This window comes from Glycine max, chromosome 7 (assembly GCF_000004515.6).
Source record: "Glycine max cultivar Williams 82 chromosome 7, Glycine_max_v4.0, whole genome shotgun sequence".
In the NCBI taxonomy this organism is placed as follows: Eukaryota; Viridiplantae; Streptophyta; class Magnoliopsida; order Fabales; family Fabaceae; genus Glycine; species Glycine max.
In genome coordinates, this window is record NC_038243.2 from 15,371,481 (window position 1) to 15,384,476 (window position 12,996).

Here is a 12,996-nt window from a genome sequence, read left to right on the forward strand (position 1 = left end):
CAATTACTATGATTGAGATTTTTTCCAATGATGAGTGACATAATTTAATGGTATGGAAGATTGAGACTCCATTCATAATATAGTCCAGAAAATTACAAGTACTTTAAGTGCAAAGTAACTTGAGAAAGCATACCACATACTTAATGTGTAACAAAATTAATTTTAAAAAAAATCAAAATTTGATTTAGCATTATAAATTATTTTTTTTATTGTTTGTTTGATTTTGATTAGTTAAGTTTTTTTTATAATTATTTATTGGTTTATTTAAGGACTTGGACTCATTAGCCTTTTGAAAGGTTCGTTAATTTATTTATAGGCCTTTATTTAAAGTTGACATTTAACATCCCCTAAAAACATAATCAAACTTTTAAAAAATTGGATTAAACTTTACAGAGAAACTTGCCAAGTAAATGACAAATATTTAGCTTTTTTAGGCCTTCCATAAACCAATAAATAATTATAAAAATAGCCAACTAATCAAAATCAAACAAACAATAAAAAAATAATTTATAATGCTAAATCAAATTTTGAATTTTATTTTGAAAATTAATTTTGTTACACATTAATAGCACAATCAACATTACTTACTCAAATCACTATATATTTAAGTATTCATAGTTTCTTAGACTATTATAAATGGGACTTCAATTCGCTCATACCATTAAATTTATCACTCATTATTGGAGAGAATCTTTCAATCACAATGATTGATGACATGATCTCCTAAACTATATTATGAATGAGCCTCACTCAACTCTCATGTCATTAATCATGGTAGAAAATCTCAACTATAATGATTGATGATCCAGTATTCAAACTATGTCTCAATCAATTCTCATGTCACTGATTATTAGAGAAAATCTAATCATAATGATTAATGACACAATCTCCTTAATTAGTATCCAAAACTATGTTATGAACTCAGAGTAAGTCAACTCATACTAAATTATATTAGTGATCATTCATGAAATTTCAACTATAATAATTAATGATATAATCTCCTCTTTCAATATGATAAATCCACCTAAAAGATCTCTTAAATCATACTTTAATGCATCATACTTTCTCCCTACATTACCACACATCAAAGAGAACATCAAGAAGACTTCTGTTTTTAATAAATAATGTATTTTATTTCTACTTTGGAATAGAAAGGAAATAAGTATAATTCTTTAATAACAAATTACTATTATCTTAATCCAGAAACTATAAGGCGTTGTCATAATAATAATTGAAATTAGAAAAATATCAAATAAATGGTATAATTATTTGACTAAATAACTGTAATTGAAATTAATAAATATCAACTTGAAAGGACTAAGAAGATAAGTGCAATTATTCCTTAAAATTATAGAATAAAAAAACATACGGAAAAAAAGACCATTTTGTTCCACCATTGTTTTCTTGTGAGAAAAAAGTGTAAACTGAAGACTGAAGAGAGCCGCGGGACCCTATTCCAGCCAAATCCCAGGATTGTGAACACTGACTGAACAAACACCAGAGACAGTATTTGGGGCAGCAATTTTCTTTTCCAGATTCCAAACCTATTTTATTTTTTCTATTTTTCAGTTCATCCTTTTCAAAGTTCTGTTTTATTGAAAACATTTCTCACACCGTCCAACTTCAATTCAACAACCGCCCCTTTTGCAAATTTGGTTCTTTTCTCTTTCTCTGTCACCACTTTCCTTCGTCGTAGGTCACAGCGTGCGCTTCCGCATCACCCGCTTCTCTCTGCAAATGTACAGGTACTGCTTTGGTACCCTTTTGGTATGCCTTGTTGGAGCTTGATTTGCTTTCTTTCTTCTTCTTTTTTCAATCTTTTATGACCCCATTATCACTCACATTTACAGTTTGCAACAACCCTTTTGTAGATTTTGTGTAGGAACTAGTAATGTATTTGCAAATGGACTTAATAGGGTATGGGTATGCTTTAGAGGGGAAATGGGTACTCCAATAAAATGTCAATTTTCATTTTTTTTATTTATCTAAGGGAATGCACAATAGAGGCTTTTACTGGAGGTTGTAAATTTTTTATTAGCTTAATTGATTGGGAAGATGAGGAATGTGGTAACGTAGGCCCTGGTTGGATCAACTATTCTATAACCACTTATAGGAGAAAAAAAGTAAGGGGGTAAAATGAGTTGAGCTTTGCTAATAAGTTAAAATCAACAACTTACCACCTTAGCTTTTGGAGAAATTAGATTATAGAAGTTAATGTGCATAAATTGATGTTAGAACAAAGGTGTTACAACAATTGATGCTGACATGCATTTTAGCGTATTGTTTTCTCCTATAAGTACTTACAGAGAAATTTGCATGTAAATGCAATGAGAAGTGAGCATTTTTAATAAGTGCTGATTTTTGTTATTTTTTATATATAAAATATTGTTATTGGCGTTGTTGTGGAATAACATCAAATTATGGACTGGTTGACATGGCTTCTGATGAAAAGTTAAACATTGTTATCAGTGGGTATGATGATGCGTTAAACAAAAAGTTTTAGTTTGAGAATTCTTGAGAAAAAATTAAACTTGTCTTTGGATGGCATGGAAGGAATTCAGTTCTATCTGATATGCTACATACATGGTTTCTGCATATGGTTATTGGACTTCCATTTGTGTCTGTGTTTTGATTTTCTGTACTGTTGTAATCAGCTAAGTAACAGACCAAGACTCATCAGTTTGGAATTTTGAAGTGTATGCTGATTACAATGATGTACAAAGCTATTGATTTATGTGGACTTTTGGTCGTCCCCAATTCTCAAACCATCAATCAATTGCGGTATTATATGCATGTAACACAACCCACGTAGACTCTACATCTTTTATCCTCCACACCCCTAAACCTTCTTATTGTCATTGACTTAGGTAGAAACAAATAAATCACGACTTCCATAGAAGGTTTGCCATTGAAAGGAATAATGTCATACTAACTAGAAATTGGCACTTTGGGGTTTGTGCTGATTTTGAATGCCTACTTGTTAGCTGGGAGCATAGATATTTCTTTCACCTTTGAAATATGTACGTTTTTAGCTTTGACAATATAATGCACCCTAGTTTGTGTTTATTGTCTTGTGATAGTTGGATATATAAATGTCTTTGTGGTATTCCATAGTTTAGGTAATTTAATTTCATATTCACAAGAGTGATTTCTACATCTGGTATACAGTTCATAATCATATAGCTTCTTCAGTTTGGTTGTTCAGGAAAAGGCTTTAGTATGTTCAGCTTGAGCATGCAGTGTCATAACTATTGCACATGACTTTCAGACATTGACATACACTTTTTGACATCTACAATTACAGTTGTTGTTGTGGTCCTGTTATTACTGAAGATTGAGGGGGAAATGGGAAAAATAGCTCTTGCAGTAATAGTGAGCCTATGGGTTATTCCTACCACTGTAATGGTTAATCACATAGTTCCTGAGCCATATATGGTAAGAAAAAAGTTTATTAAACTGGGGACCAGACAGTTGTTGATACTTAAATTGATACTGAAGAAAATTTCCATTTATTCAACATGACTGATGTCCATGATATGCAGGATGAAATATTTCATATACCACAGGCACAGCAGTACTGCAAGGGAAAGTTTGGAAGTTGGGACCCTATGATTACCACTCCTCCTGGCCTGTATGTTCTCTTTTCTCTTTGGTATCTTTGCCTCTGGCCCCATATTCAGGAAAATTTGATGCCACTAGCTTATATACAACTACTTATGTGTTATGCCTAAGGGGGTTGGTTCAGCTACAGATGGTTGAAGTACTTTGCCTGAAAGGCTTAGACCTTAGGCTCAGCTCTCACTGCTAACAATCTCCCTTGGCTGCCAGTATTGTCCTTGTTGAAGCATGTGGCTTGCCATGTCCTTGGAATGGAGCAGCCTCTCCTCCCCCTAACTTTCATTAACCAAAAAAAAAACTCCTTATGTTTGATGAAATGAAAGTGAATGAAGCAAGCATATTGTAGGATGAAGAACAGAAACTATGAAATCATTCATAACAATTAACTGGATACCAATATGTGGGATATGCCACAGTCTCAGTGCAATATTTGTATTATATTAATCCTAAAAACTTATGGGAAAGAACCTGAGCCACTTTGAATAATTGAAAACTATCTGGTTCTGATGGATTATTGAAGTGCTGCTCAAATATCTGGATCTAAGATTAAACTTAAACAATTCTGCTTTAATATTACCGAAAGTATTATGTAGTATCAAATATCAAGGTTGATCTTTGCAATTTAATAAATTTTGCAGGTACTATCTTTCACTTGCCCATGTTGCTGCTTTGTTTCCAGGCTTTTACTGGGTAGAAGCTGCTTCATTTTCTGACTTGTGCTCTGCTGCAATTCTTCGATCAATTAATGGTGTCTTAGCAGTTGTCTGCAGTGTAATTCTATATGACATAGTTACTCACTTGAATCCAACACTTAATGATAGGAAGGCGATGCTTCATGCAGTGGTCCTATCCTTGTACCCCCTTCACTGGTTCTTCACTTTTCTCTATTATACAGATGTTGCATCTGTTACTGCAGTGCTGGCTATGTATCTTGCAAGTTTGAAGAAACATTACTGGTTTAGTGCATTGGTAAGGTATATTTAGATTTTAATTTTGTAAAAAAATATTTAAATTGATATTTTTTTTTAATTTGTGTATATTACTTTTTATCCAAGTTCCTTTATTTTACTATATCATGGCTCTTCTAAAACAGTTGAACCTATGTTTCTTAATTTTGTAGGAATATATGCACACACACACACATATATGTATGTTTGTATGTTATTGCACAACTAAGTTCAAAATATTACTTTATCAATTCTTCATTATGGTCTGATTTCAGAAAGAAAGAAAAAAAACAACTTTTATAGAATTAGTTCTATCATTATATTCATAGCTATTCTTAGTTCAAATGGATCTTTATTATCCCTTATCTCTTGTTTATTTTTTGAAAGGCTCCCTTATCTCATGTATGTTAATTCTAGATTATAAACTTCTTAGGGCCTCTATGAATCCTATTTTTGAAAACTATTTGGTTTTTGAAAAAAAAAATACTCCCTTTGTCCCATAATAAATGTCATCCTATGTTTTTTTTACACAGATCAAGAAAAGCTAATAAATAGATGAAAGAAAGTAGTAATTTTACAAAACTAACCATTTTATTAATATTACATTGAAAAGATAAAATGACACTTATTTTGGGACTTATTTTTTCTTCTTATACGACACTTATCATGGGATGGATGGATTATTTAATAAGAGTAGTTTTTGAGAACTGTTTTAAAAAATAACATCTATTTTTTAGTTTATAATTTCAAAAAACCTGAACATCTCTAAATTGTTTTGGTTTTCTACTCTCAGTTTTTGATTATTTATTTTCTTCATTACAATGTCACAACTTTTCCCTCACTTCTATTATCTAAAAATTAGTTTTTGAAATCATTTTATAAAATAGTTTTTAAAATCTGAAAAACCAACACACGCACACTTAATCTCTTGGTTTTCTGACTTTAGTCTGTACAACAGAACTCTAGACGTATAGGTTTACAGATACTTTTAGCAGCATACATAGATAATTATATTTGTCATTCTATAAATTGTTTTGGTTTTCTACTCTCAGTTTTTGATTATTTATTTTCTTCATTACACTGTCACAACTTTTCCCTCACTTCTATTATCTAAAAATTAGTTTTTGAAATCATTTTATAAAATAGTTTTTAAAATCTGAAAAACAAACACACGCACACTTAATCTCTTGGTTTTCTGACTTTAGTCTGTACAACAGAACTCTTGATGTATAGGTTTACAGATACTTTTAGCAGCATACATAGATAATTATAATTGTCATTCTATTTTATAATGATGGTAATGCGCCAAATTTTATTCATATAGATTGGAGCGTTTGCAGTTATTATTCGGCAAACAAATATTATATGGGTGGTTTTTGTTGCATGCTCTGGGATCATAAATATTTCTGTGACTCATGCAAAGCACCATACAAAAACTGCTGAGTCGGATGTATCTATCCAACATGGGTTGGCATATGCTACTGGTACAAATACAGAGGGTTTCAATCTGAGAAGACGAAGAATTGTTAAATCTAGGGATACCGTTGAGCACTCGTCGTCTAGTTCACATGCTTCTTCTTCCTTTTCTTCAGGTTTGCTTTCACATGTTTAAGAAAACCATGAAGCCTATTTTATGCTCCTAAGAAAATAAAATTACTATATAACTGTAGGGAGCAAGAAGTTAATCCCATCCCACTCCTTCAACTTTCTGCAACATATATAGGACACGATTATTGCTATCATTTTGCAGGTTTTGCTCATGAAATATGGTCCATCCTTTTAACATTATGGTACATGAAGTGGAAGCTTTTAATTTCATTTAGTCCCTATCTCATGGTGGTGGTGGCCTTTCTTTTATTTGTCTATTGGAATGGAAGTGTTGTTCTGGGTAACATTCATTTTTCTTGTTTTCCCTTGTGATCTTTTGGGGCCACTAAGACCTTCTTCTTCCTCACACATATCCCACTGACACTGCAGGTGCAAAAGAAGCGCATGCAGTTACCCCACATTTTGCACAGATGCTTTATTTTAGTCTGGTTTCTGTATTGGCTCAGGCTCCTATGCACTTCACTATCACTCAAGCTGTGGACCTGTTTCAGATGTTTCGGAAGAGTAGGCCCCTTCTTTACTTTCAGATGTTTCTGGCCCTTGTTGTTGGCCTGCTTTCAGTACACTTTTTCAGGTGATGTCAGACTCAGATGACTACGTAAACTAGCTAGCAGAATCTGTATTTTGATTGTTAACTATTAAATGCATGTTCTGGTGGTGGTGAATTTATAGACTGCTTTTGCAGTTTTTCTCCAATACTGTAAAATTTTAAGCTCATCTTACTTTCCAACTTTTTACTTGTGGAGAATGCTAATCAGAAGTGGAAAGTTTTTATAGGAAAATGTAACATTTATTATTACCAATGCACCCCCACCATGATTTCTAATAAAAATCTTCTTTTTGTTAATTCTTTAACCGGTGTCCTTATGGTGTTCATTATCAGGCCCGCTTATTTATTGTCTCTTAATACAGTTTGTCCAGCAGTTATATCTATTTCAAGTGATAACTTTTCCACTTGAGTTTGCATGAATGTTAACGCTTTCTCATGAAGCCAAACTCGTTCTAAATCTCTACTACAAGAATTTAACTTACTATAGCCCTGTTTAGGTAAGTTTCTCATAATCACTTGTAGGAAAAGAAATAAGAAGTTAAAATGAATTAAGCTTCTCCCATAAGTTAAAATTAGCTTTTTTAGGAGTTAAATAAGAGATTTTATATATATTAGTTTATGGATAAACTAATTTTAACTTATGAGGGAAGATTAATCCATTTTATCTTTCTATTTTGTTATTTTATAAGTGCTCATTGCGAAGCTTACCCAAACAGAGCCATATCTAAAATCTAATGCATTCTCTTTGACATGTTTAATCTCAACTTCTGGCTCACTTGCGTTTCTCAATTTTTGCAGTGTAGCTCATCCATACCTGCTTGCCGATAATCGCCATTACCCTTTTTATCTTTGGAGGAAAGTTATCATGGCTCACTGGCCAATTAAATATCTTTTAGTCCCAGTTTATATATGCTCATGGCTCTCTATGATCCACATGTTGGGTTAGTACATAGACATACTATGCATTCGTGTTTGATTCAACTGCTTGTGGGATTATAACTAACAACATCCTTTGTCAAACAGGAAAATTTAGGAGTAAAATATGGGTATTGGCATACTTCTTGGCTACTGCTGCTGTTCTTGTACCAACTCCACTAATAGAGTTCAGATACTACACTATACCATTCTATTTCCTGGTGCTTCATTGTAACAATTGGGATGATCAAAGTTGGATTCTCACAGGCACACTGTATATTGGTGTCAATATCTTTACAATGATGATGTTTCTGTTTCGGCCATTCCATTGGGATCATGAGCCTGGAATTCAAAGGTTTATATGGTGATTCAATTCATCAGAAAAACAAGATTTGTAACACAGAAACTGCCCTTTTTATTAGCCTTTTACCCCCATTTTTACAAGAGTAAAATTTTGAATCTCCTTAGTTAATTACTTGAAGAAAAGTATTAATTTTTCTTTTTGAAATTTCAAGTTCTAATGGTTACCACCTTTCATTTTATACTTTCTGTATAATGTAAATACTAGGATTTTAGGTTGAGCGTATACTCTGAAGTAGGATATTCCTAAACTCTAGTTTTACGTGTATCGGCCTATCGGGTACGGACTCGTATCTAGTACGCATTGGATACTCGTGACTAGTGAGTGTGGATAGTAATGTACCACAAAAAAATATATAAAAAAAAGTACTTAATTTGGGTACATGTGGATACTATTTGGAATTTGGATACTTTTCTCAGATTTAGAGGGGGGGTAGTGTGTGGTAATAAAAAAAACATCTAAACACAACGTCATTTTTTTATCTTTATTTTTTAGAAATATGTAACTTTTACATTTCTGTTACATTTGATATGAAAACGTGGACCCACATTCCATACTGTAAAAATCAAAACCTAATTATATGAAATACCCGAGTGAATTGAGCATATTACAATAGTGAATAACAACCATGTTAACTTTTATCTTATTGGCAATTTTGAATCTTTCATATTAAACAAGAGGAATTCTTATCATCTCATTTTTGTAATCCCTAAAACAAACTTCGACAATATAAAGAGCGAAAAAAATGCAGCATTTTGATAATTATCAGCGAAAATGTAAAAACTATCCAAACACTCTTAGCTCCATATAAGCCCAATTACAATGAAAGCTTTTCTATCCTCAGCCAATTAATTAAAAAAATATACGGCAAATGTTTGAAGTCACCCTTCACGCCATTGTTTCTTACATTCATTGTTCAAGCACTTATAAAATAGAGTTGCTGGCTCATCAGCTGATCGAGTCTGAAATTCTTTGAAAGCAGCTTTACCATGACCGCAAAATGGGCATGTCGCTACAAGAAAAGGAAATGAGTGAGAAAAGGTGAGAAAAAGAACAAGGAATTGATAAAGAAAAAACAAAGAAACAAATATCGCATAATTAGTCATGATTCCTTTTTTTTTTATCAATCATGATCCGCCTCCCTTAATAAAAACAATATTCCCAAATTTGTACTCAAGCTAAATTATATTGGAATTACTAACAGACCACATCATCTCTCCAATGATCAATGCTAGTTCACACAACTGGTATCTTTCTTTTATAAATAAATAAGCTCTAGCATATTGCCTCCTCGATCACACAGTGGAGCATGATCATCTTCAGCTTCCAAAGAAAAAAAAAATTACCAATTCTAGAATTAGAGCCTTTTTCTCCACTCCATTTGTTCTAACCATTTTCTTTGCTTTTACTCAACAAGGCAACAAGCAATGTGAAGATTAAAAGGTTGGTTAATTCCTCTTACAGTGTTACCACATTCATTATTGAAGGCACAGGACAGAGGACGGAAGAAACTTCTGCAATATAGTGATGACTCAAAATACATGCAATAGAATCAGGAGCTATTGAACATGAGATGTGTGAGCAAGACCAGGAGTGACGAGAGAAGTGAGGTTCAAGACTCAGTAGCAAGAACCATGAGACCAGAAATAAGAACCAGGATATGGGAGGCCAGGGCCCAACACGAGCACCAGAGCAGCTATGCTTTGTAATGAAAAGATATGCTAGTAATGCTACAACCTAGCTATATTCCTGCCCCCTTCTGTAATAGTATGTGTGAAAGACTAGAACTACTATGAAAAGTTGAGTTCATACTGAAACACTTAACTTCCTGCTCTATGTCATGCCTTTGTTTGTATGCCTCTCAGTATCATATAACCATAGGACATTAGTAATTTAGCAAAATTTGTGTATTTGGGCTCCAAATATAGCAACATTCAAAGATGGTTAATTGGTCATCTCAGTGCTTAATATATCGTGAATTCTGAATACATTTATGGGACATCTTAAACTATAATTTTCTCAAAGATAATATCTATCTAAATAAGAAAGAAAAGAAATGTACCTTCAGTTGATGCTGCATTCGTCATGTCATCCTCAGAGAATATAGGTTCTATCTCTTTACTCACCAACCTTTGCTTTCTTTTGATCTCAACCTGTGAAGTAAAAATAACACAAACCATGAACAAGCAGCTAATAACGTATTAAAGCAGCATGAAATGGCCAAAGTTAATTCCTACCCTATTCTCGATGAGGCAAACATATGGGCAAGCAGAACAAAAAAATCTTGAAGGGCGACCCATATAGGGCAATTCATACTGTAGCATGTTACCACAAGTGGGGCAAAACTCCATCTTCTATATCTGCAAAATCACAATAATTTCCATTAACATGAAGAAATATCCACTTTATTTTCCTCATTCAGGTTCCAATTTATGCCAAATGCCAGAATCTAAAGAGTTTGAAATAAGTGCTTCCCCCCCCCCCCCCCCCCCCCCCACACACACACACACACAAATCAATTCAACAAATACAAACATATCACATTCTAATTTCATTCATTGGCAAACCAGATGAATAAAAACATACAATCCAGAGTCAACCCTACTCATTTGTCAAGGGACATTGCTAAAAAATTTCAGCAAAAACAGAAAACATGTGGGACAGAGGGGATCATATTGTCGCATTATTTTTTTTTCTCTGGCCATGCTATTGGTACGAATTAGCCACCAAAGAAAGCAATGACTAATCTTCATCAGGAAAAGTCAGGAAAAGTGAGTGCACACAAAGTGATTATTTTCCTCCTAGCACAACTTATTCCATATTCAAGGACCAGTCATTCAAACCCAGGACCACTAGATTAAGGAACACAAGTCACTATCACTTATGTCAACCATTGTTGGTATATCCTCAAATTATAAACATGAACCAACAATATAAACTACAATAACTAGTCATTAAAATGAAACAAGAGGGATATATAGGCACAATTTGTGCATTGTTACCGTTATGCTCGATGGTATATTTTGGAGCGCTTTTTTCCTTCTCGATCGTTGGTTCGACACGACACTATCTACCTCAATTTCCGACGCGAACAGAGAGATTATGGAGAAGATGATGATAGATCGGAAACGTTATTGGGGTGAGTGAATTGGGGTTTTCGTTTGGAGGCTGCTGAGAGGGCTTAAGCGGGGAATTATTGCGTGGAGAGGAGACGTTTTGAGCAAGTGAAATAAATCGCGCCATTTGGTGGCTTTTTTTATCAAATGGGGCAAAACAAATTTGCTTTTTCCAGGGTCAATTTAAAATTATTATGGAAAATGAAATAAGATTGAAAATGAGATAAGTCGTAAGTGTTATAATTTTAAATAGAAATTATAATATTCATTATGATTTTTTATTTTTTTATTTTTTTTAATTAAGTTGTAATTTTTTTAATTTAATTTTTTTATTTACGATTTTAAAGTCATATATATTTTAAGGTGTAAGTTTAATTTTTTTTTTGCTTGTGTATCCAACCCAAATGCTGCTGTCCAATATATATATATATATATATATATATATATATATATATTATTTTACTAAAAAAATATCTCTTTTTTTATTTACATTATTTAATTATTCAATTTCATCCTATGTGTTTTAAATATTTAATTTGTTCTTTTAATTATTTTTTAAATTGATATTATTTCTCTTTCAAATTGACACTAACGATATTAATGAAATTAAATCAAAGGATAATATTATATTTAAAAAAAAATAAAATATCAAATTGAATAATATTACTTCTCGTACCTGCATTATCAGCTAGTCTTTATTTTTTTTATGAAGTCTCCACATGTTCCTACAACTAATATTTTTTAAGCATTTGCAAGCTCTTTAAATATTCTTTCAAAAAATTTCTTCAAATTCATCTCAATATTTTTATGCTTATAAAGACTTTATCCAATTTTTTTTCAAAAAGCATCTCCTCCTGAGACTGCACCCCAGTATTCTCTAAGCCTTTGTAGACATTGTCCAAATATTCTTTTAAAAAATCTCTTTAAACTTCACCCTTAGTAACACTTGCTATTAGACACACACAACTACTGGTTGCGTTTCCACTAAACTTCAGAAGCAGTAATCCCTTGACCACTCTATTGAGTTCTTTTCCTAGGGGTGGACAAACACTCTTTCAAATTTGGCTTTACTGTCTCCACCTATAGTGTTTTGGCTAAGGAAGTTCAGTTAGGGGATTTGTCAACATTGACCTTTACCTTCTATTTTGAGGCAAATTTCCCTGTTTGGGGTTCTTTTACAAAGAATTTCCCAAACTAGAGCTATTTTGGAAATATTTCCCATGGGGTGCTGTTTTTGCACGTACCCAACATGGGACGCACCAGTAGAACTGGCGACTTCATGCATGGCAAACAAGTGTCGACTGCTGGAGAGACGCGCTAACCTGATTGGCGATTTGACCATGTATTGCAAAACGCCAGTGGTGTTGGCGCTTTGCTGAGGGCAGCAGAAGGCAGTAGGGCTAGGCAACTTAGGTGCAAGGAAACGTCATTCCCATTGGCGCTTCGTGCCTGCTAAAGGCGTTGGTGCCATTGGCGCTTCGTGCTTTTTCTTTCGTTTATAAACTGCATTTGGCCTTCAATTGTTTGCCTGCGTTTTCGAGTTTGCTTGTTATCCGAGAGAGTGAAATATTGTGTGAAGAGAGAACTGCTTGGTTGGTGCTGTTCTTGTTGGTGTTCTTCCATTTTCGTAAAAAATTTGTAAGTTACATATTGAATCTTTTGTATGTTTTTATTTATATAGATGTTTATATTCTGATAATAAAATGGTTTTAGGTAGTGTAAGATAATAATTTTGTATAGTTTAGGTAGTGTAAGATAATAATTTTGTATAGTTTAGTTTCAATTCTTAATGTTATAGGACAGATTAGATTTAGTTTAAATTTTTTATATGATAAATTAGGAATAATTTTTTATATGGTAGATTAGGAATAATTTTATATG

General features: G+C 32.9%; 2 protein-coding genes across 2 annotated transcripts; one reads left to right on the top strand and one right to left on the bottom strand.

The window, feature by feature from the left end:
• Positions 1–1,374: 1,374 nt before the first annotated feature.
• On the top strand, positions 1,375–8,097 carry LOC100792228 (dol-P-Glc:Glc(2)Man(9)GlcNAc(2)-PP-Dol alpha-1,2-glucosyltransferase). The gene is made up of 9 exons (XM_003529045.5): positions 1,375–1,745; positions 3,305–3,435; positions 3,543–3,631; positions 4,257–4,587; positions 5,890–6,157; positions 6,316–6,453; positions 6,543–6,747; positions 7,522–7,664; positions 7,747–8,097. The coding sequence occupies exons 2-9, from the start codon at positions 3,346–3,348 to the stop codon at positions 8,004–8,006; spliced, it is 1,524 nt and encodes a 507-aa protein (XP_003529093.1). The 5' UTR covers positions 1,375–1,745; positions 3,305–3,345; the 3' UTR covers positions 8,007–8,097.
• A 604-nt stretch (positions 8,098–8,701) lies between these two features.
• On the bottom strand, positions 8,702–11,221 carry LOC100527062 (DNA-directed RNA polymerase III subunit RPC9a-like). Its single transcript, NM_001251172.3, has 4 exons — positions 11,002–11,221; positions 10,237–10,359; positions 10,062–10,152; positions 8,702–9,011 (listed from the first exon to the last, which is right to left on the bottom strand). Exons 2-4 carry the CDS (start codon positions 10,348–10,350, stop codon positions 8,881–8,883), a joined length of 336 nt encoding a protein of 111 aa, NP_001238101.2. The 5' UTR covers positions 10,351–10,359; positions 11,002–11,221; the 3' UTR covers positions 8,702–8,880.
• Between the last annotated feature and the right edge of the window lie 1,775 nt (positions 11,222–12,996).

Bases quoted from the DNA above. Each gene is read 5' to 3' on its own strand.
- LOC100527062 (NM_001251172.3), bottom strand. From the start codon at position 10,350: ATGGAGTTTTGCCCCACTTGTGGTAACATGCTACAGTATGAATTGCCC. The intron at 10,153-10,236 runs GTAGGAATTAAC...TTTACTTCACAG, and splicing joins TTTGCCTCATCGAGAATAGG to GTTGAGATCAAAAGAAAGCA. The intron at 9,012-10,061 runs GTACATTTCTTT...CTTTTCTTGTAG, and splicing joins GAATGCAGCATCAACTGAAG to CGACATGCCCATTTTGCGGT.
- LOC100792228 (XM_003529045.5), top strand. From the start codon at position 3,346: ATGGGAAAAATAGCTCTTGCAGTAATAGTGAGCCTATGGGTTATTCCT. The intron at 3,436-3,542 runs GTAAGAAAAAAG...CATGATATGCAG, and splicing joins TAGTTCCTGAGCCATATATG to GATGAAATATTTCATATACC. The intron at 7,665-7,746 runs GTTAGTACATAG...TTTGTCAAACAG, and splicing joins CTCTATGATCCACATGTTGG to GAAAATTTAGGAGTAAAATA.